This window comes from Mytilus trossulus, chromosome 14 (genome assembly GCF_036588685.1).
Source record: "Mytilus trossulus isolate FHL-02 chromosome 14, PNRI_Mtr1.1.1.hap1, whole genome shotgun sequence".
NCBI classification, from domain to species: Eukaryota; Metazoa; Mollusca; class Bivalvia; order Mytilida; family Mytilidae; genus Mytilus; species Mytilus trossulus.
The window spans coordinates 76,845,916-76,863,374 of record NC_086386.1 but is presented as its reverse complement, the minus strand read 5'-3'; the positions used below and the strand labels follow the sequence as shown (position 1 = coordinate 76,863,374).

Below are 17,459 nucleotides of genomic sequence, written 5' to 3'. Positions count from 1 at the left end.
TATTTCCATATCACAATTTTAAATCTTAATCGGAAATCGAATAATGGGTGGGTGAACCATCTTTCACATTAAAGATAATTTCTAAGCACACGTAAAAGTTTAAGACACATATAAAACTCATTACTGTGCTGGGATTCTAGGGCAAAATGATGGCAACACTGCAGATTCATATATTTTTCTTGGGTTCCAAATTTCGTGGATTAAAGAACGTTTGTGGATATTTTAAATTTGTGGTTTAGCCATATTCTGATTACAAGTCTATAAAAAATGTGTACTTCCTTGAATATTTGAAATCAGGGTTTACCAGTACCCTCAAATTACCCAAATTTGGTATCCAAAGAATTATAATGGATCCACTGTTCAAAACACATTTACTAGTAGGATTCTGCTTATTACACTTGAGCTTTAGGGAATATTAGCACAGTGTTTAAGCTGATACCTTGCAAATCTGTTGTGTCTTTAAAAAAGCATTTAACACTTTCACTGTAACCGTAACGACACATGACTGTTTTACCACAAGATTACGCCAATGAGTAAAAAGTGGCAATATGATATATGGGGTCAAACTTGTTCTTCATTGGGAAATCAAGTGCACAATGTCACTACAATTTGCGAGGAAGCATACATTCACTTCACTTGAATCAATATTATGACTTGATATAATTGGTTGATTCATGGCCATGTTTGAGACTGATGGCATGTTAGCTTTACCATGGGTCTGTCTTCATTGACTGGACTTACGGAGTGAGCGCTTCATTAGGTCACACCACTGTCACTTGAATCAGTATTATGGTTTGATATAATTGGTATTATTCATGGTCGTACTTGAGACTAATGGCATGATAGCTATATGATGGGAATGTCGTTGCTCACCAAACAAATGGATTGATAATTGGTTGGTTCATTGATGCATGTGCTTGCTATTCTACGTGAGTATTTGTGAGTGAGTGAGCTCTGTTTTGAAGACCGTACTTTGATTTATAATTGTTAACTTTTTAGACATTGTGACTTGGATGTCAGAGTTGTCGCATTGGCACTTATACCACATCTTCTTATTTATACCACTTAACTCAACAACTGAATAATGCAGAAGTTGTTTGATATGAAATAGCTAGAGGTTGCAGTAACTTCAAATGTCTATTCACAAGAGAGTTTAATAGCCGTTGTGATAGCCTCAGCTAGTTTTGTTAGTTTCCCATGTATAGTAAGGCCACAATTTAGCTAAGGTGGTCTCTTATAAGTGCTTGGCAAAACCAAAAAAAAACTCGTTAGAGGAGGTTCAATACTGGTTCTCTATTTGCAACTATAAAAACAAACAAAAATGTTGATGTGATGAAACCAGAGATAGCTTCGTCAATGAGATACAAGAACATGTCTCTTTTGAGTAATAGGCAGAAACAGTAAACTTCATTGGCAATTTTCATAAGCTGTAAGATTTTCTCCTTAACCCTGCCGGGTTGGGGTCGGGAGGAAACATGTTAACCTAACAGCTGCAATCAGTTATGAGTATATCTCACTGAAATACCGGTCCTTAGTGGTCAAGTGATCTAGGAAGGTCAGATCACTTAGGCAGTTTGTTCAATGGGTTCTTTGAATCAGTTTCCATCATAATTGACTCATTACCTAAAAATAAACATATGATTGAGTTAAGTCTGCTAATTGATATTTTATTGTATGTTTTTATATGTTGTGATGTTATGCTATTGTTTCAGAAAAAGGGAGAAGGTTTGGGCCCATTAAAACGTTTAATCCCGCTGCAAATGTTTGCACCTGTCCTAAGTCAGGAATCTGATGTACAGTAGTTGTCGTTTGTTTATGTAATATATACGTGTTTCTCGTTTCTAGTTTTGTTTATATAGATTAGACCGTTGGTTTTCCCGTTTGAATGGTTTTACACTAGTAATTTTGGGGCCCTTTATAGCTTGTTGTTCGGTGTGAGCCAAGGCTCCGTGTTGAAGGCCGTACTTTAACCTATAATGGTTTAATTTGTAAATTGTTATTTGGATGGAGAGTTGTCTCATTGGCACTCACACCACATCTTCCTATATCTATATATGAGTTGAAAATTGCTTGTCAAATTTTTGTTTTGCATTTCATTTTTAAAAATGTAAATGCATCAAAAAATAACAGCACAGGTGAAATTTTAAATTACAGTAAAAAGTGTAGGCATTGTTTACATAAAAAACAAACTACCGGTATGTATGACACACTCTGGATATTTATTTGTACCTTGATGCATGATGGTCAGACATGTGTTATTACTTTAGAACACTTAAGTAGAGTTTTGAAATATATTGCTTAAAAATCAAAAATGTGAAATTTATATTTCAGCCAATCATGATTGAGTCATTGAAAAAGGAGTTAACTTTATTTGACCTTGTCTCAGATTGTGACCAATGGAGAGACAAAATTGCAGTGATTTATGATGATAGACAGATGTCAGTAGCCATGACATATAACCAAGTTATAATAATGGCTGGGAAGGTAGGTTTCAATAATTTAAAGGACTATCAAATGCCAAAAATTGTAGTGTACACATTTTTTCATCAAAGAGATGTGAAGACTGTAAATGCTTATTTATTGGTGTTTATCCCCTCCCCCCCCCCCCTAATAAAGAAAATCTTCAAATAAAATGATTAACTGATGAATTATTTTGGTTGAAAGAGTAAAGATTATGTTTTGTCTTTGTTTTGTAAATCATGCAGACTCTTACAGTAGCTTATAATAAGTTATAGGGACATACATGTACAGTTCCCATCTTTGAAAAAATAGAGCGTCTGTCTGGTTAAGCTTATAATTGAAAACTTGGATTTTTTATATTTTTTTCAGAGAATCAAAGTATATATTTTGTCAAGTTTTATGAAAATTATACATGCAACATTAATTTAAGTCAAATATTTTTATGCCCCACCTACGATAGTAGAGGGGCATTATTTCTGGTCTGTGTGTCCGTTTCGTCCGTCTGTTCATCGTACCCTTCGTCCATCTATCCAGCTTCAGGTTAAAGTTTTTGGTCAAGGTAGTTTTTGATGAAGTTGAAGTCCAATCAACTTCAAACTTAGTACACATGTTCCCTATGATATGATCTGTCTAATTTTTATGCCATATTAGAGTTTTTATCCCAATGTCACAGTCTACTGAACATAGAAAATGAAAGTGCGAGTGGGGCATTCATGTACTGAGGACACATTCTTCTTGGGTACTACTTTAAAGCTTCATGACCATTTGTTTTTTTAAATATTACATTGTAGATAAGCAGTTTGATAGCAGGCCATACAGAACCACCAGATGTCATTGGTCTGTGCTTAGAACCAAACCAGTTTGTTCCTGCTGTTCTAATAGGGTATGTCTGAACACCATTGAGCATGTGAACATGATGTAACTTAAGTAAGTCTTAATACCATAGACCATGTGAACATGATATAACTTAAATAAGTCTGAATACCATGGACCATGTGAACAAGATTAAACTTAAATAAGTCTGAATACCATAGACCATGTGAACACAATTTAACTTAACTAAGTCTGAATACCATGGACCATGTGAACATGATTGAACTTGATCAAGTCTGAATACCATGGACCATGTGAACACCATTTAACTTAAATAAGTCTGAATACCATGGATCATGTGAACACCATTTAACTTGATTAAGTCTGAATACCATAGACCATGTGAACATGATTTAACTTAAATAAGTCTGAATACCATAGACCATGTGAACATGATTTAACTTGAATAAGTCTGAATACCATATGGATCATGTGAACACGATTTAACTTAAATAAGTCTGAATACAATGGATCATGTGGACACGATTTAACTTAAATAAGTCTGAATACCATAAACCATGTTCACACCATTTAACTTAAATAAGTCTGAATACCATGGACCATGTTCACACCATTAAACTTAAATAAGTCTGAATACCATAAACCATGTTCACACCATTTAACTTAAATAAGTCTGAATACCATGGACCATGTTCACACCATTTAACTTAAATAAGTCTGAATACCATAGACCATGTTCACACAATATAACTTAAATAAGTCTGAATACCATGGACCATGTGAACACCATTTAACTTAAATAAGTCTGAATACCATGGGCCATGTGTACACCATTTAACTTAAATAAGTCTGAATACCATGGATCATGTGTACATGATTTAACTTAAATAAGTCTGAATACCATATGGATCATGTGAACACGATTTAACTTAACTAAGTCTGAATACCATAGACCATGTGAACATAATTTAACTTAAATAAGTCTGAATACCATGGACCATGTGAACATGATTTAACTTGAATAAGTCTGAATACCATGGACCATGTGAACATGATTTAACTTAAATAAGTCTGAATACCATTGACCAAGTGAACCCGATTTAACTTTAATAAGTCTGAATACCATAGACCATGTTAACACAATTTAACTTTTAAATAAGTCTGAATACCATTGACCAAGTGAACATGATTTAACTTAAATAAGTCTGAATACCATTGTCCAAGTGAACCGGATTTAACTTAAATAAGTCTGAATACCATAAGACCAAGTGAACATGATTTAACTTAAATAAGTCTGAATACCATTGTCCAAGTGAACATGATTTAACTTAAATAAGTCTGAATACCATAAGACCAAGTGAACTTGATTTAACTTAAATAAGTCTGAATACCATTGTCCAAGTGAACTTGATTTAACTTAAATAAGTCTGAATACCATAGACCACATGAACACAATTTAACTTAAATAGTCTGAACACCATAGACCATGTGAACATGATTTAACTTTAATATTCGGAATACCATAGACCATGCAAATAAGATTGATCTGTAAAACAACTGAAGGAAATGTAATATCTTTATCTCCTCTATATCAATGGGAGCTATGTTTCAATGACTATGTCTATTTATCTCTCAAATGAATTGGATTTAAGCAATTATTTACAATATAAAAAAAGAAGATGTGGTATGATTGCCAATGAGACAACTCTCCACAAGAGACCAAAATGACACAGAAATTAACAATTATAGGTGACTGTACGGCCTTCAACAATGAGTAAAGCCCATACCACATTGTCAGCTATAAAAGGCCCTAAAATGGCAATGTAAAACAATTCAAACCAGAAAACAAACATACTAATTTATGTAAAAAAAATGAATGAAAAATGAATATGTAACACATAAACAAACAACAACCACTTAATTTCAGGCTCCTAACTTGGGACAGGCACTTGTATATACATACACAATGTGGCCGTAATAAACATGTCAGTGGATCCCAACCCTCCCCTAACATGGAACAGTTGAGACCAAAAAGACACAGAAATCAACAACTATAGGTCACCGTACGGCTTTCAGCAATGAGCAAAGCCCATACGGTATAGTCATCTATAAGCACTGAAATGATCACATGACCATTTACATGATACTAGGAAGCATGATTGTGAATATATATCTGATAAAGATATATATATTTAAGATTATGTTGTACTAACGTTTGATAATCTTTTGTACTGTAGAGTTTTGAAGAGTGGCAATGCCTTCCTGAATTTCACTGCTAGTAGCATAGGGTATATACAGAATGTATTGGAACAACTGAAAGTCAATATTTTGTTTATTCAGTCTTCTAATTTGAAAGTAAGTAGATTCATTGTACTACACTTTATAAAACGATTTTTTTTTTTTTTCAGTAAATACCCAAAAGAGCTTAACTTTAATATGATTTAGTGGAATGCTAGTTGTCTAAACCTTTTGTCAAGTTAAAATGAAGTAAATATTCATGCTTTCTTCAGTATACACAATTTGTTGGCTTTTCTCTAGATTTAGATAACAAAAAAAGGTCTAACAACAAAAACAACCACAAAAAAATCTAGTATGTTGGGATATAATTTGTTTTGCCTCAATTGTCAGTCAGGGGCATTACTTAAACAAGTAACAATTAAAATTACCTATACAAGTAATGTTGAAAACGAGGCTAATTTAAATATAACTTATATAAGTTATTTTTCTGAATATTATTTTTATAGGTGTCCAAGAATACAGATTTTACTAGCTTTAAATAATTTTCACAGTTATCTGGTTATTTTTCCATTGATATATAAAAACTAATTCTTCAGAAACACTAATTATCTTTCCGACGCACTTATCTTTCATACCGACGCCCCTGGTTCAAAGATTGGTCTCTTGTTAAATTATTATTTTCCTCTAAAATCTTGAAGGTAGACTGATATAAATAGATAGATACTTGTGAATTAATTAAGACCTGAAGTTATTTATAATTTGTAACCTAAATCAATTACATATGTGCCTTAGATAAGTGTAATTGCTATTTTTTTCAAAAATGTTTAAAATAACTTATTCAAGTAATATTTTTGTCATTATTTTCAAAGTAACCCTTTATCTCTATACTCCTCTCAAATCTGATAAATTCTTTATTTTATGATATAAAAAGTTGTTTAAAATCATGAAAACTACATTTAGTCTATGTTTCTATTGAAAATTAAAATAACTCGATTAAGTAATTTTATTATATTTAAAATAAAAAATTACTTAATATGTAAGTAATTAAAAAAAATAACTTGTTTAAGTAACGCCCTTGACTGCTTGTAAATATGTTTAATCTAATCATTGGTCCCATTTTCGAGAGATCAGTTTTTAATTTGATTGAAATTTATCATGCATGGAATTAAATGAATAAAAAATCTTCATTCATAGCAATGCAACAAATTAACATCTTCTAGTTTCTTTACAATTTTTGTTTCACGAGTATTTCATACAACTTTTTAGGCTTTAGAACAACTACTCTTTAAATACAATTCTGAGATTATCCACAGTGATATATTACAAGATCTCCACATGGTATTTGTAAAGCTAAACAGACCACAACTTCTGAAGACAGAGAGAACATCCCTGGCATACTGTATCACAACATCTGGCACCACTGGTAAACCAAAGATTGTCAAAGTACCTCACCGTTGTATTGTTCCTAATATTTTATATCAAAGGTAAGGGACTATTTCATTTAATTAATATGGGAGGGTAGGGAAGGAAGATTTAGTTTTTAACATGAGTCATTTATGCATACAATATTGTAAATTCAGATCGATATATTGTGAGTTTTTTTAAATGCAAATCATGATACTCGGTGAATATTGCAACAATAAGAACCGCCATTATGATATAGGATACAAATATCTGTATGCAGATTTCCCCAAAATTAAAATAATTTATTTTGCATGGTTGACCATTTTTATGCCCCACCTACGATAGTAGAGGGGCATTATGTTTTCTGGTCTGTGCGTCCCTTCATCTGATCATCCGTCCGTCCAATTGTTCGTTTATCGTCCCACTTCAGTTTAAGTTTTTGGTCGAGGTAGTTTTTGATGAAGTTGAAGTCCAATCAACCTGAAACTTAGTATACATCTTCCTTATCATATTATTTATTATCCAAATTAGAGTTCTGACCCCAACTTCAGGGTCCACTGAACATAGAAAATGATAGTGCAAGAGGGGCATCCGTGTACTGCGGACACATTCTTGTTTTTCAATAAATTACCACGATAGAATGATAGATACACTTAATATATATGATTTTAAAGGTATAAAGAAGGTGTACAGATAATTGTGGAATTTTGGAAGTCCCTCCTGTTCTACCCCATTCATTGATAAATTTGTTATGGAATAGGTCTATTTCAAACAGATCTTGAAGAAGCACACATATTTTCCCTAGTACTGGGAATTAAAGTGGTACTTACAATCTGTCAATCATTCTTTCCCTAACCTGTATTTACCCTAACTCTGAATTATTTGAAGGACAGGGATACAGTTTGCTTCTATTCATCCATTCTTTAAAATGCTGTCACAATATTCTCGGGTATTATGTATACACATCCAGGAATTTTGTATATATTTGTCTTGAAAATTAGAATTAGAATACAAGGAATATTTGCTGCTATTTATTAAGCGAACAATTAACAAATCAATCATTGTTGTCCTTCAATATAAAGAGATGTTAACTTAAGGTCATTGAGACATAATTAAAAAAACTAAAGCATTCAAATTTTAATTGAGAATGGAGACAGAAACCAGAGCAGAAAACAGCTGAAATCCACCATTGGGTCTTCAACACAGCAATAAAATCCTGCACCTGCAGGACTACATATATAGTCTTAGACTGAAGTTCTGGTTATATACCATCACATCCATACCAGATTTCAGCCACACATTGGCACCATGTTTAGATTAGTTGAACAGGAATTTATCAGAGACCACTGCAGACTATACACTCACTTATACCAAATAACTTGTTAAAAAACATAAGAAATTTGAAAATTGTTAAAAGAAACAAAACGGTTTATAATTATCAACAAAAAATGGCAAACATAAAATAATGGTTGTCATTCATTTCAGGAATTCTTTTAGAATCAGCCAAGAAGACGTTGTATTTTTGTCATCACCTTTAACCTTTGACCCAAGTATTGTAGACATATTTGTGACCTTGAGTAGTGGATCATGTTTACTGATGACATCAGATGCTATGAAAGCTGTGCCAAATAAGTTACTATGGTTACTGACAAAATATCATGTCAGTGTTATGCAGGTTTGTTTTGTGTGTTGCATTTCAATTTTATGCCTGGTTCACACGGACATTTAATTTGAATTGGATTCGAATCGAATTTCGCAAATTGCGTTCACACACTCTTTTTTTTTAATTCGATTGATTCGAATTGGCTAATTCGAATTATCTAATTCACATTAGAAATACGCTTTTGTGAATATGAATTAAAAGTTAACGTCGTTTTGACAGTAAAGCGAATTGTAATTCAGATTAGAATTGACGTTAGAACGTTTAGTTAATGCAAATCAAATTCGAATTACGTGTGAACTCAGCATTACTGTACTGTGGATTCATTATTATTCATTTGATACCAATTTGTGTGAATTTTGTGAATTACCTGGGAAAAATCCAATGTCCAACTAATTACAAATTTTCTGTAGGAATGTAAGCAGACTTTGGCAAAACTATGAACATGTTGAAATCAAGAATCCACGAGAATGAAAATTTTCCTAGATCCACAAAAATTTGGTACAATTGTACCCACAAAAATAAATGAATCCACAGTTTTTTTACTTGGGTTCTTTTAATTTATTTGTGTTAATTCAGAAATTATTCATGTTATGCTTAATATAAATGATGCGTTTAAAATTTAAAGTATAATAATAAGGAGATGTAGTATAATTGCCATTAAGTCAACTATCTAACAGAGTCCAAATGGAATGGAGTTAAACATTTATAGCTAGGTCACTGCCTGATCTTCAACAATGAGCGAAAACCATACATCTTAAAGAAGACGGGAAGAATGTACTAGCTATCAACTAAACAAAATAATTGTCTTTACATCAATAAAACCCTTTATATTCACCTCACCTATCCTCTTCATGCCAGTTGGCATATGCATTTAAGGCCCTGATAATAAATGTATCTTGGGTTTCCGTAATCATGAAAACCCTTTATATGAGCAATGTTTAATCACACTGACTTTCCAAATCCTAGAATTGTGAAACTGACAGTACCCCACTTTATTGTATATCTCTATAGAAGAACTACACAAAGGCAAGAAACTTAAGAATTAGTATTTACTAGCTGGACATAAAATTCTGTGACAAAAAGAGAATTTAAACCTATGGTTCCTTTATGTTATAAGGATTTGGTCAAAAGAAATAGACAAACTTATTCAGGAAATCATTTGTAGTAAAAAAAAGGGTATTTTAACAGGAAAATAAACAACAAATTATTTTTACAATATTTCACTTTCCATTTACAGTGTACACCAACCTTACTTAGCAGATTCAAAATCGAAGATCTTCAAACAGCACTTCTCTCTCAACATTCAGCATTAAGAGTTATAGGTTTGGGAGGAGAACAATTTCCACCACTTTCTCACCTTCAACATTGGAGAGCACCTGGAAACAGGACTAAATTCTACAACTTATATGGTATCACTGAAGTATCCTGTTGGTCCTCTATCTATCAGGTGACAGAATCAGATTTTAGGTATTTTAGATTTGGATGTACTTATAACTTCAATAATTTTTTTATTTTGTTAAGATAAGTATTAACACTAATACTAAAAAATACTTTGCAGTCATAAATATTTTCACTATCAAGAATGTTCTGCAAAACAGTTGTTAGGACCATAATTTTGTTGTAAAATTGCAGTAAAACCTTATTTTTGTTAAAAAAGTTGTATCTTAAAACATTTTTTTGTGAAGAGTCAAGAATTTGTAGAGATGTCAAAATGTTTACAAAACTTGTAACGAAATATATCCTGATTTTTTTCTGTGGTGTAAAATTTATAAAAATTGAGATTTAAGTTTGTTTATTTCATTCAGATTTGATTGGGTTTTTTTTATGCCCCACCTACGATAGTAGAGGGAAATTATGTTTTCTGGTCTGTGCATCTGTTCATTCAATTGTTTTTGGTCCATTTGTCTGTCTGTCATGCTTTAGGTTCAAGTTTTTGGTCGAGGTAGTTTTTGATGAAGTTAAAATCCAATCAACTTGAAACTTAGTACACATATCCCATATGGTCATGATGGTATGATCTTTCTACTTTGAATGCCAAATTAAAGTTTTAACTCAAATTTTGCGGTCCACCGAACATAGAAAGTGATAGTGTGAGTAGGGCACATTCTTGTTTTGTGCCTGTTTCTAAGCCCTGCTTGACATCTTCAGGATTATTGTTTAATGCAACAGAAGATGAAACTAAGTGAAACACTTAATATCACTATAACTTGTTTCATTGTTTAGAAATATAAACATTTTAAAGCAACCATAATTTAACTTGTGAGTCTGTTCTTATATATACATGAACTTTACTATATGATAATAACATTAGACATGTTAGATTTACGTTAATTCCATATTTTTCAAAATAGAGGCTGACATGAAAAGTTTATCACATTCTTCTACTGTTATCACATACCTTTCAGCAAACTCCGGAAAATACATCTCAATGCTTTCTTTTCAGTGAAACACAGTCAAACCTGATTAAACCGGACCCTGAATAAACCGGTTTCCTGTCCATTCCGGCCGAAAATGAAAGTCCCATATTTTTTCATTCAAAGTCTTTGTTAAAATACCCTTTGTAAATAGGACCCTGTGTATTCCGAATTTCGGTCTAATTATGAAGTCCCAATACTCTTAATTACATTAATTATTAACTGTCAAAACCGGTTTGTCTAATTAATTTCAATGATCGATATGCAATCAAAACATATTTGATAATCAATTAGTTAGGTGTCAAACTGTGAACCCACAATCGTACAGAAGTGATCGATGAGCTGTATTGTTTATTAAAACATTATAAACGTGTCAATTAAACGAAGAGACACACAGAATATATCTCGGATTGATCTTATGTTTTAACTTGGATAAACAAATTAAAATCGCGGAGTAAGAAATTCACATAGTGATTTAGAAATCCTGGGTTCCCTGTTGTGAACCCCTAAACAAATGAACTTGATAATGAAAAACACCTAGATGACAACAATCAATGGATATTGTACACTGCACGACAACGTTTCAAAAGTGATGAAATTACGTTTGATAATATTCTGGCTTTTTAATCGGCCATTCCAACATTTCAAATTATTGATCATGGGAGTATATCGAAAGTCTCGTCTTACAATCCAAACAACGCGAGCATTATGATGCAAATGCAAACAATGTAAAACGAAGCGAAAATATTTTAATTTATTGGATATAATTTTCAATTAGAAAAAACTTTTACATGCAAAATGTCGGACGTCACAAGTCATTAACTTCCGGTCAAAACGGAAACCTGAATAAACCGGCTCACTGTCCAAATCGGCCCTTTTTCATAGTCCCGTAGCCGGCCGGTGTATACAGGTTTTACTGCAGTGTAAAAACAATTACTTTGATAATGGAAATATAAAAATGAAAATGTGGTATGATTGCCAATGAGACAATTGTCCACAAGAGACCAAAATGACACAGACATTAACAACTATAGGTCACTGTACGACCTTTAACAATGAGTAAAGCCCATACTGCATAGTCAGCTTTAAAAGGCCCCGATATGACAATGTAAAACAATTTAAATGAGAAAACTAACGGCCTTATTTAAATAAAAAAATGAACGGAAAAACTAATATGTAACACATTAACAAACGATAACCACTGAATTACAGCCTCCTGACTTGGGACAGACACATACAATATCAGCCCTCGAGCCATGCCGCTCTTGAGCTGATATTGAACTTAGGGCTGATAATACATGCATTATGAAAAATGTCAAGTAATAATCTGATATTATCGGTCGTCCCACTGTCTATATCACTCTTTCAGCTCTTAATATTATTCCGTATCATGTCTTTGTGACGTCAAATACGTTGACCCGGCCTTAATAACTTTGACCCGGACTTATCAGCGACGTCATAATGTTTGAACCGACGTTAATAACTTTGACCCGAACTTATCAAGTCATCTTTTGAGTGCTGGTGAAACAAAGAAAACACTTCCGAAACACACAAATATAGCCCGATAAATCGATTATCAGATTATCTGAATATTGATATTGTAAAATATCAGCTGCTTGACGGTAACTGATAATTAATAATCGGATGAATTAATTTTTTTCACTCAAAATAGTATTTTCTTGTAGGGAAGTAACAGAAGATGTTCCAATTGGAAAACCAATGATTGATACAGAATACATAGTGAAAGATGATAACGGCAAAGTTATAGAATTTGGACAAGGATATCTGTTCATAGGTATTTGAAATTAGAAACAATCACAATGCTGTAGCGTTCAAATTAAGTGGGGCCTAAGTGGCTGATTGGTTTAAGTAGTTCATTTTCAGCTATCACAAGCCTGGCACACTTAGGCTGTCAGTTCTCATGGAGTTGACTCCGAAAAATTGACTAATATTATCTTTTTTACTGCAGAAGGACAGTGGTTTTCACCGGTCACTCTGGCTTCCTCTAGTAAAATCTTGGAGTCACTATTTACATGATATACAGTGAAACCTGGCTTAACCAAATCCTGCATAAACAGAAAAACCTCTATAAACTGAACATGTTCTTAAGCATCGTCATACAAACTTTTCACATTGAGAACCTAATAAAATCGAACATTGGCCAAAACCGAACAAAATCTTAAGTTCGGAAGAGATTCACTTTAAACAGGTTTAACTGCACATGATATAGCCAGAGTAATGGATGTGACCATGAACCACCCAACAATCAATTTTGAATTATTAAGGTGGTACTCAACACATACCCTAAAAATAATTCGGCTTGTTTAATTTTCATAAAATTTTAGTTAAACATCATAAAATTTTGACAAAGTATTTTCTTTGACCATTTGACAAAAATATGAAAATTTCAAAAAAATTGAACCAACTGTTTTATCAGAAAAATTACACAGGTTATATAGCAGTTAATGACAAACACAAATTTGGATCATTGAGAAGCTTAATATGCCCTTAATGTGATTAAAACCAGCTTATTTTACAGAGTTATCTCCCTTTAGTGTAAGGTACCTCTGTAAGCAAAGTAAATAGAAGTTAAAAGTGAAAAACAGTATAAATATATGTTCCAGACTGTATGAGTATTTGGACCATACACGTACGGTCTGGACCGTATGCATACTTTTTCAAAATACTCATACAGTTAGACTGTACGCGTACGGTCTGAATAATATTATTAGATACAAATGCATATAGCAGATCAACATAACTTAACTATTAAAATAATATAAAAAAAAGTTCAATTGAAAATAAATGAAAAACTTTATATTTTTTATTTTTTTTAAATTCACTCTAAATCTGTGTTAATCTAATATATCTAGCATGTCGATCAGTAATACATTAATTAAATTATGATCACTGAAATTGAAGATATCGGAAGTAAATATATGGGAGGTCAATTGTTTTTGAATATTTAGCAACTTGACCACAAAATGGAAATGCAAAGAACATACATGAAAATGTAAAAAAAATATTACGTTACTTGAATTGTGTCACCTTGGGAGATAGTAACAAAATAGGATTCAGATATACATTTAAACAAATACTTAGTTTCAATTGTTTGTTTGTTCATTTTATCTTATTGTAATACATTATCATTAACAATTTGTGAAACTTAAAATCCCTAGTAAAGATTGTGATAAATGCTTGTTTCAATTTAATTTATTATCCATATGATCAAGTAACATGTAATGTCAGGTCATAACGGACCTAACACGTATACTCATACTGTCCGACCGTACGCTTATGATCGGACAGTACGAGCATACATATATGGTCCGGACCGTACGTGTACGGTCCAAATACTCATATGGTCTGGAACATACATACATATTGCAAGATCTTATAAAAAAGAAGATGTGGTATGATTGCCAATGAGACAACTATCCACAAAAGACAAAAATGACACAAACATTAACAACTTTAGGTCAAAGATTTTATTTTAACATGAAAAAAATTATGCAACAATGAGATTTCTGATTTTACAAACCAAAAAAGTTTAAAAAAATCACAGATTGAGAAAAAAGAACCAATTTTGATAGAGAAAACAATTTAGTTACTTGGTGAACACTTCCAATTTTCTGTTTGCAGGAAGTTTGAATAGAGTGTGTTTCATTAACCAGGAAGACCCAGTACAGGCCGTACAAGGAAAAGTATTGAGACCTACTGGTGACCTTGTCAATATAAATGGTCAAGGTCAAATAATATATATTGGGAGAACAGATAACCAGATCAAAAGGCATGGGAAAAGGATAGATTTAAAAGAGATTGAGCAGGTTAATAGCCTAATTAATGCAATACCTCAATACAGATATATTTTAAATGCAGTTGAATTTACATTTGGTTGACAATATTCAGATTTGATAATTTGATAGATAAATCTGTTATCACCTATTAATAAATATAGAATTTTAAGTTATGTAACTAGTGCTACATGCAACCATTTACAGCCTGGGATATGAAAAAGGGGAGGGGACTCCTTTTGGGACATCAGGATCAGTACCGTTGTTATCAAGCTCAGGATTTTGGGATTGATCATTTAGGGATCAGGGAATTTTTTTTTTAAGTTTCGGGATGACATGATTTAAATTTCTTTAAATTCAAAACTTCATGATTTTATGTTTTTAAGCCGTGGGTTTTGGGATCAGGACCAATCCCCCCTCATCAATTGATTTTATCATAATAATAAATTGGAACTGTTGGTAGTTACCACAATGATTTATCGAAATGACAGATTACTATATCGGGACCTCGGTGGCAGAGTGGTCTAAGTAGTTACTACTATCCAGTCAACGCTGAGATTGTGAGTTCGTTCCCTGCTTGCTGGGGTGCATTCCATTCCAATCTTAATTGACTAGGAATGTCAGTTTTTCTCTACCAATAAAAACTGACCGCCACGAAAGAGGTGCTTAAAAGTGTTGTAAAAAGGTAAAAAATCAAAATCCGATTACTATATTTATAAACATGGTAAAAAAAATCTTCATACAACTAAAAAAACACATTGATGAGAGTACCAGTTTAATTGTAAAAAGGTAATGTAAAACTATTGGAGACCTTCTGTTGTTCTGTGGTCTGGTATTTGTTTCTTTGACACATTCCCCATTTCCATTCTCAATTTTATTTGATTTTTTTCTCCAAAGTGCTTAGTAATTAAGTATAATAAAATTTGGCAAGAGGTTTTTGTAATTAATGTCGCCTAAATATAGGGGTATGATTGCCAATTATACAAAGTCACATCAGAGACCAAATGATGAAGAAGTTAAATACTGCTGGTCACCTTTCAGCTCTAACAATAACATAACATATTTAAAAATATCTCATTTAAAATTTATTCCTTTTTTTACAGGTTGTATGTAGGTTAAAAAGAATAAAGACTTGTAAGATCCTATATAAAGATAGAATTTTAGTAGCTGTGGTTGTAGAGAGGTCAGACAATGCAACAAAGTCATTTGGTGACTTAGTCAGTGCAATAAAAGCTCAAATAGAAGACTGCCTGCCTTCTCATTGTTGGCTGGATAAAGTCGTCAAAACAGAGGATATTCCAATGACTAACCATGGTAATATGATGTTGAATATCTTTTCAGTAAAGCAGGAATGGGGGTCTCATTGGGGGAGTTCTGATCTCAGACAAGGACCTTTTTTTTGAACTCAGAATATTGTGTAATTTTAAGATATAATTGTTAGATTTGTAGGTTATTTTTCTGTCATACTTTGATAATCTTCTTAATTGCCTTATCCTGAAAAAGAACATTTTAAAACTTAACTTCAAATTTGGTCAAATAAGGTCCTTATGGCACCATGTTCTTTTCCACCTAACAGTACTATTGCATTATCAACTTTTATATGCTTACAGGTAAATGTGATATAGAAGCATTGTGGAGAATTGTAAAAGCCCATTCTGAACCTTTAGATGAGTCTAAAGAAACCCAAAATGATATGGAGAAATATCTGACTAAAGTATTGAAGGTATGATAAATCTACAAGCAGTAATTTATTTTTTTATAAACTGATTTTTTTTTTTTATTATTTATTTCGTAAATTTAAAGTTTGAGGAAAACTACATCATGTGTCTTAGCATGCCATCTTTTAGTTAAGGGTTACAGCCAATTGCATTGAGGGTGTAGCTAAAGGTAACGTCTTTGCTTGCTTGCTGAACCGTGAAGTTATTATAAGTAAGGTATACTACCTTCCTTTAGAAGTAGCCTAGTCCTACAAACAGATGGATTGGTTACCTGTCTTACTAGTCTATTCGTAAAGGAGGGTAGTTTACCTAACCTAATATTAACTTCACGGTTCAGCTAGCAAGAGCTAACCAAAGATCTTACCTTTAGCTATACACACTCAATTAAATTGGCTGTAAATCATCAGCAGGGTCAGCAAAGTCTTGAAAATTGGAAATGTGATGTTTATGTTGTGTTTTTCGTTTTGTTGTTTGTCATTTTTGGTTAACTGTCTTACTAGTCTTATTCTTAAAGGAGGGTAGTTCACCTAACTTAATATCAACTTTATGGTTCAGCTAGCAAGCAAGCTAACCAAATATCTGACCTTTAGCTACACTCAATGAAATTGACTGTAAATCACCAGCCAGGACAGCGCAATGTCTTGAAAATTGGAAATGTGATGTTCATGTTGTGTTTTTCGTTTCGTCTCTTGTTTCTCTTCTAAAACATAGCAATCTTCTGATTTGATACTCACAATGCTTTATAGATTAGTTTTTGCACAAGATTTCTGGTACGAAAATTGGCAATAATATTTTAGGCAGACATTACATTGAAACAAGTATGGAAAGTTCTGACATTGTGTTACAAACAGCTATTACATCAACTCATCTCATTGCAAATTTTCTTGACACTAGATCTGAGTTTTCTTCTGGAATGAAAATATTAATAATTCAG

At 32.5% G+C, this 17,459-nt stretch overlaps 1 protein-coding gene across 4 annotated transcripts in view; it reads left to right on the top strand.

Annotated features, from left to right (window-relative positions):
• LOC134697070 (beta-alanine-activating enzyme-like) overlaps positions 1–17,459 on the top strand; it is a 43,632-nt gene that overhangs the window by 18,370 nt on the left and 7,803 nt on the right. For all 4 annotated transcript variants that reach the window (XM_063559099.1, XM_063559098.1, XM_063559101.1 and 1 more), the window contains 10 exons: positions 2,332–2,484; positions 3,252–3,343; positions 5,532–5,649; positions 6,799–7,016; positions 8,422–8,611; positions 9,837–10,066; positions 12,699–12,808; positions 14,656–14,840; positions 15,911–16,121; positions 16,418–16,530. In XM_063559099.1, coding sequence (XP_063415169.1) covers positions 2,332–2,484; positions 3,252–3,343; positions 5,532–5,649; positions 6,799–7,016; positions 8,422–8,611; positions 9,837–10,066; positions 12,699–12,808; positions 14,656–14,840; positions 15,911–16,121; positions 16,418–16,530 — 1,620 coding nt within the window. The remainder of the gene's footprint in view (positions 1–2,331; positions 2,485–3,251; positions 3,344–5,531; positions 5,650–6,798; positions 7,017–8,421; positions 8,612–9,836; positions 10,067–12,698; positions 12,809–14,655; positions 14,841–15,910; positions 16,122–16,417; positions 16,531–17,459) is intronic.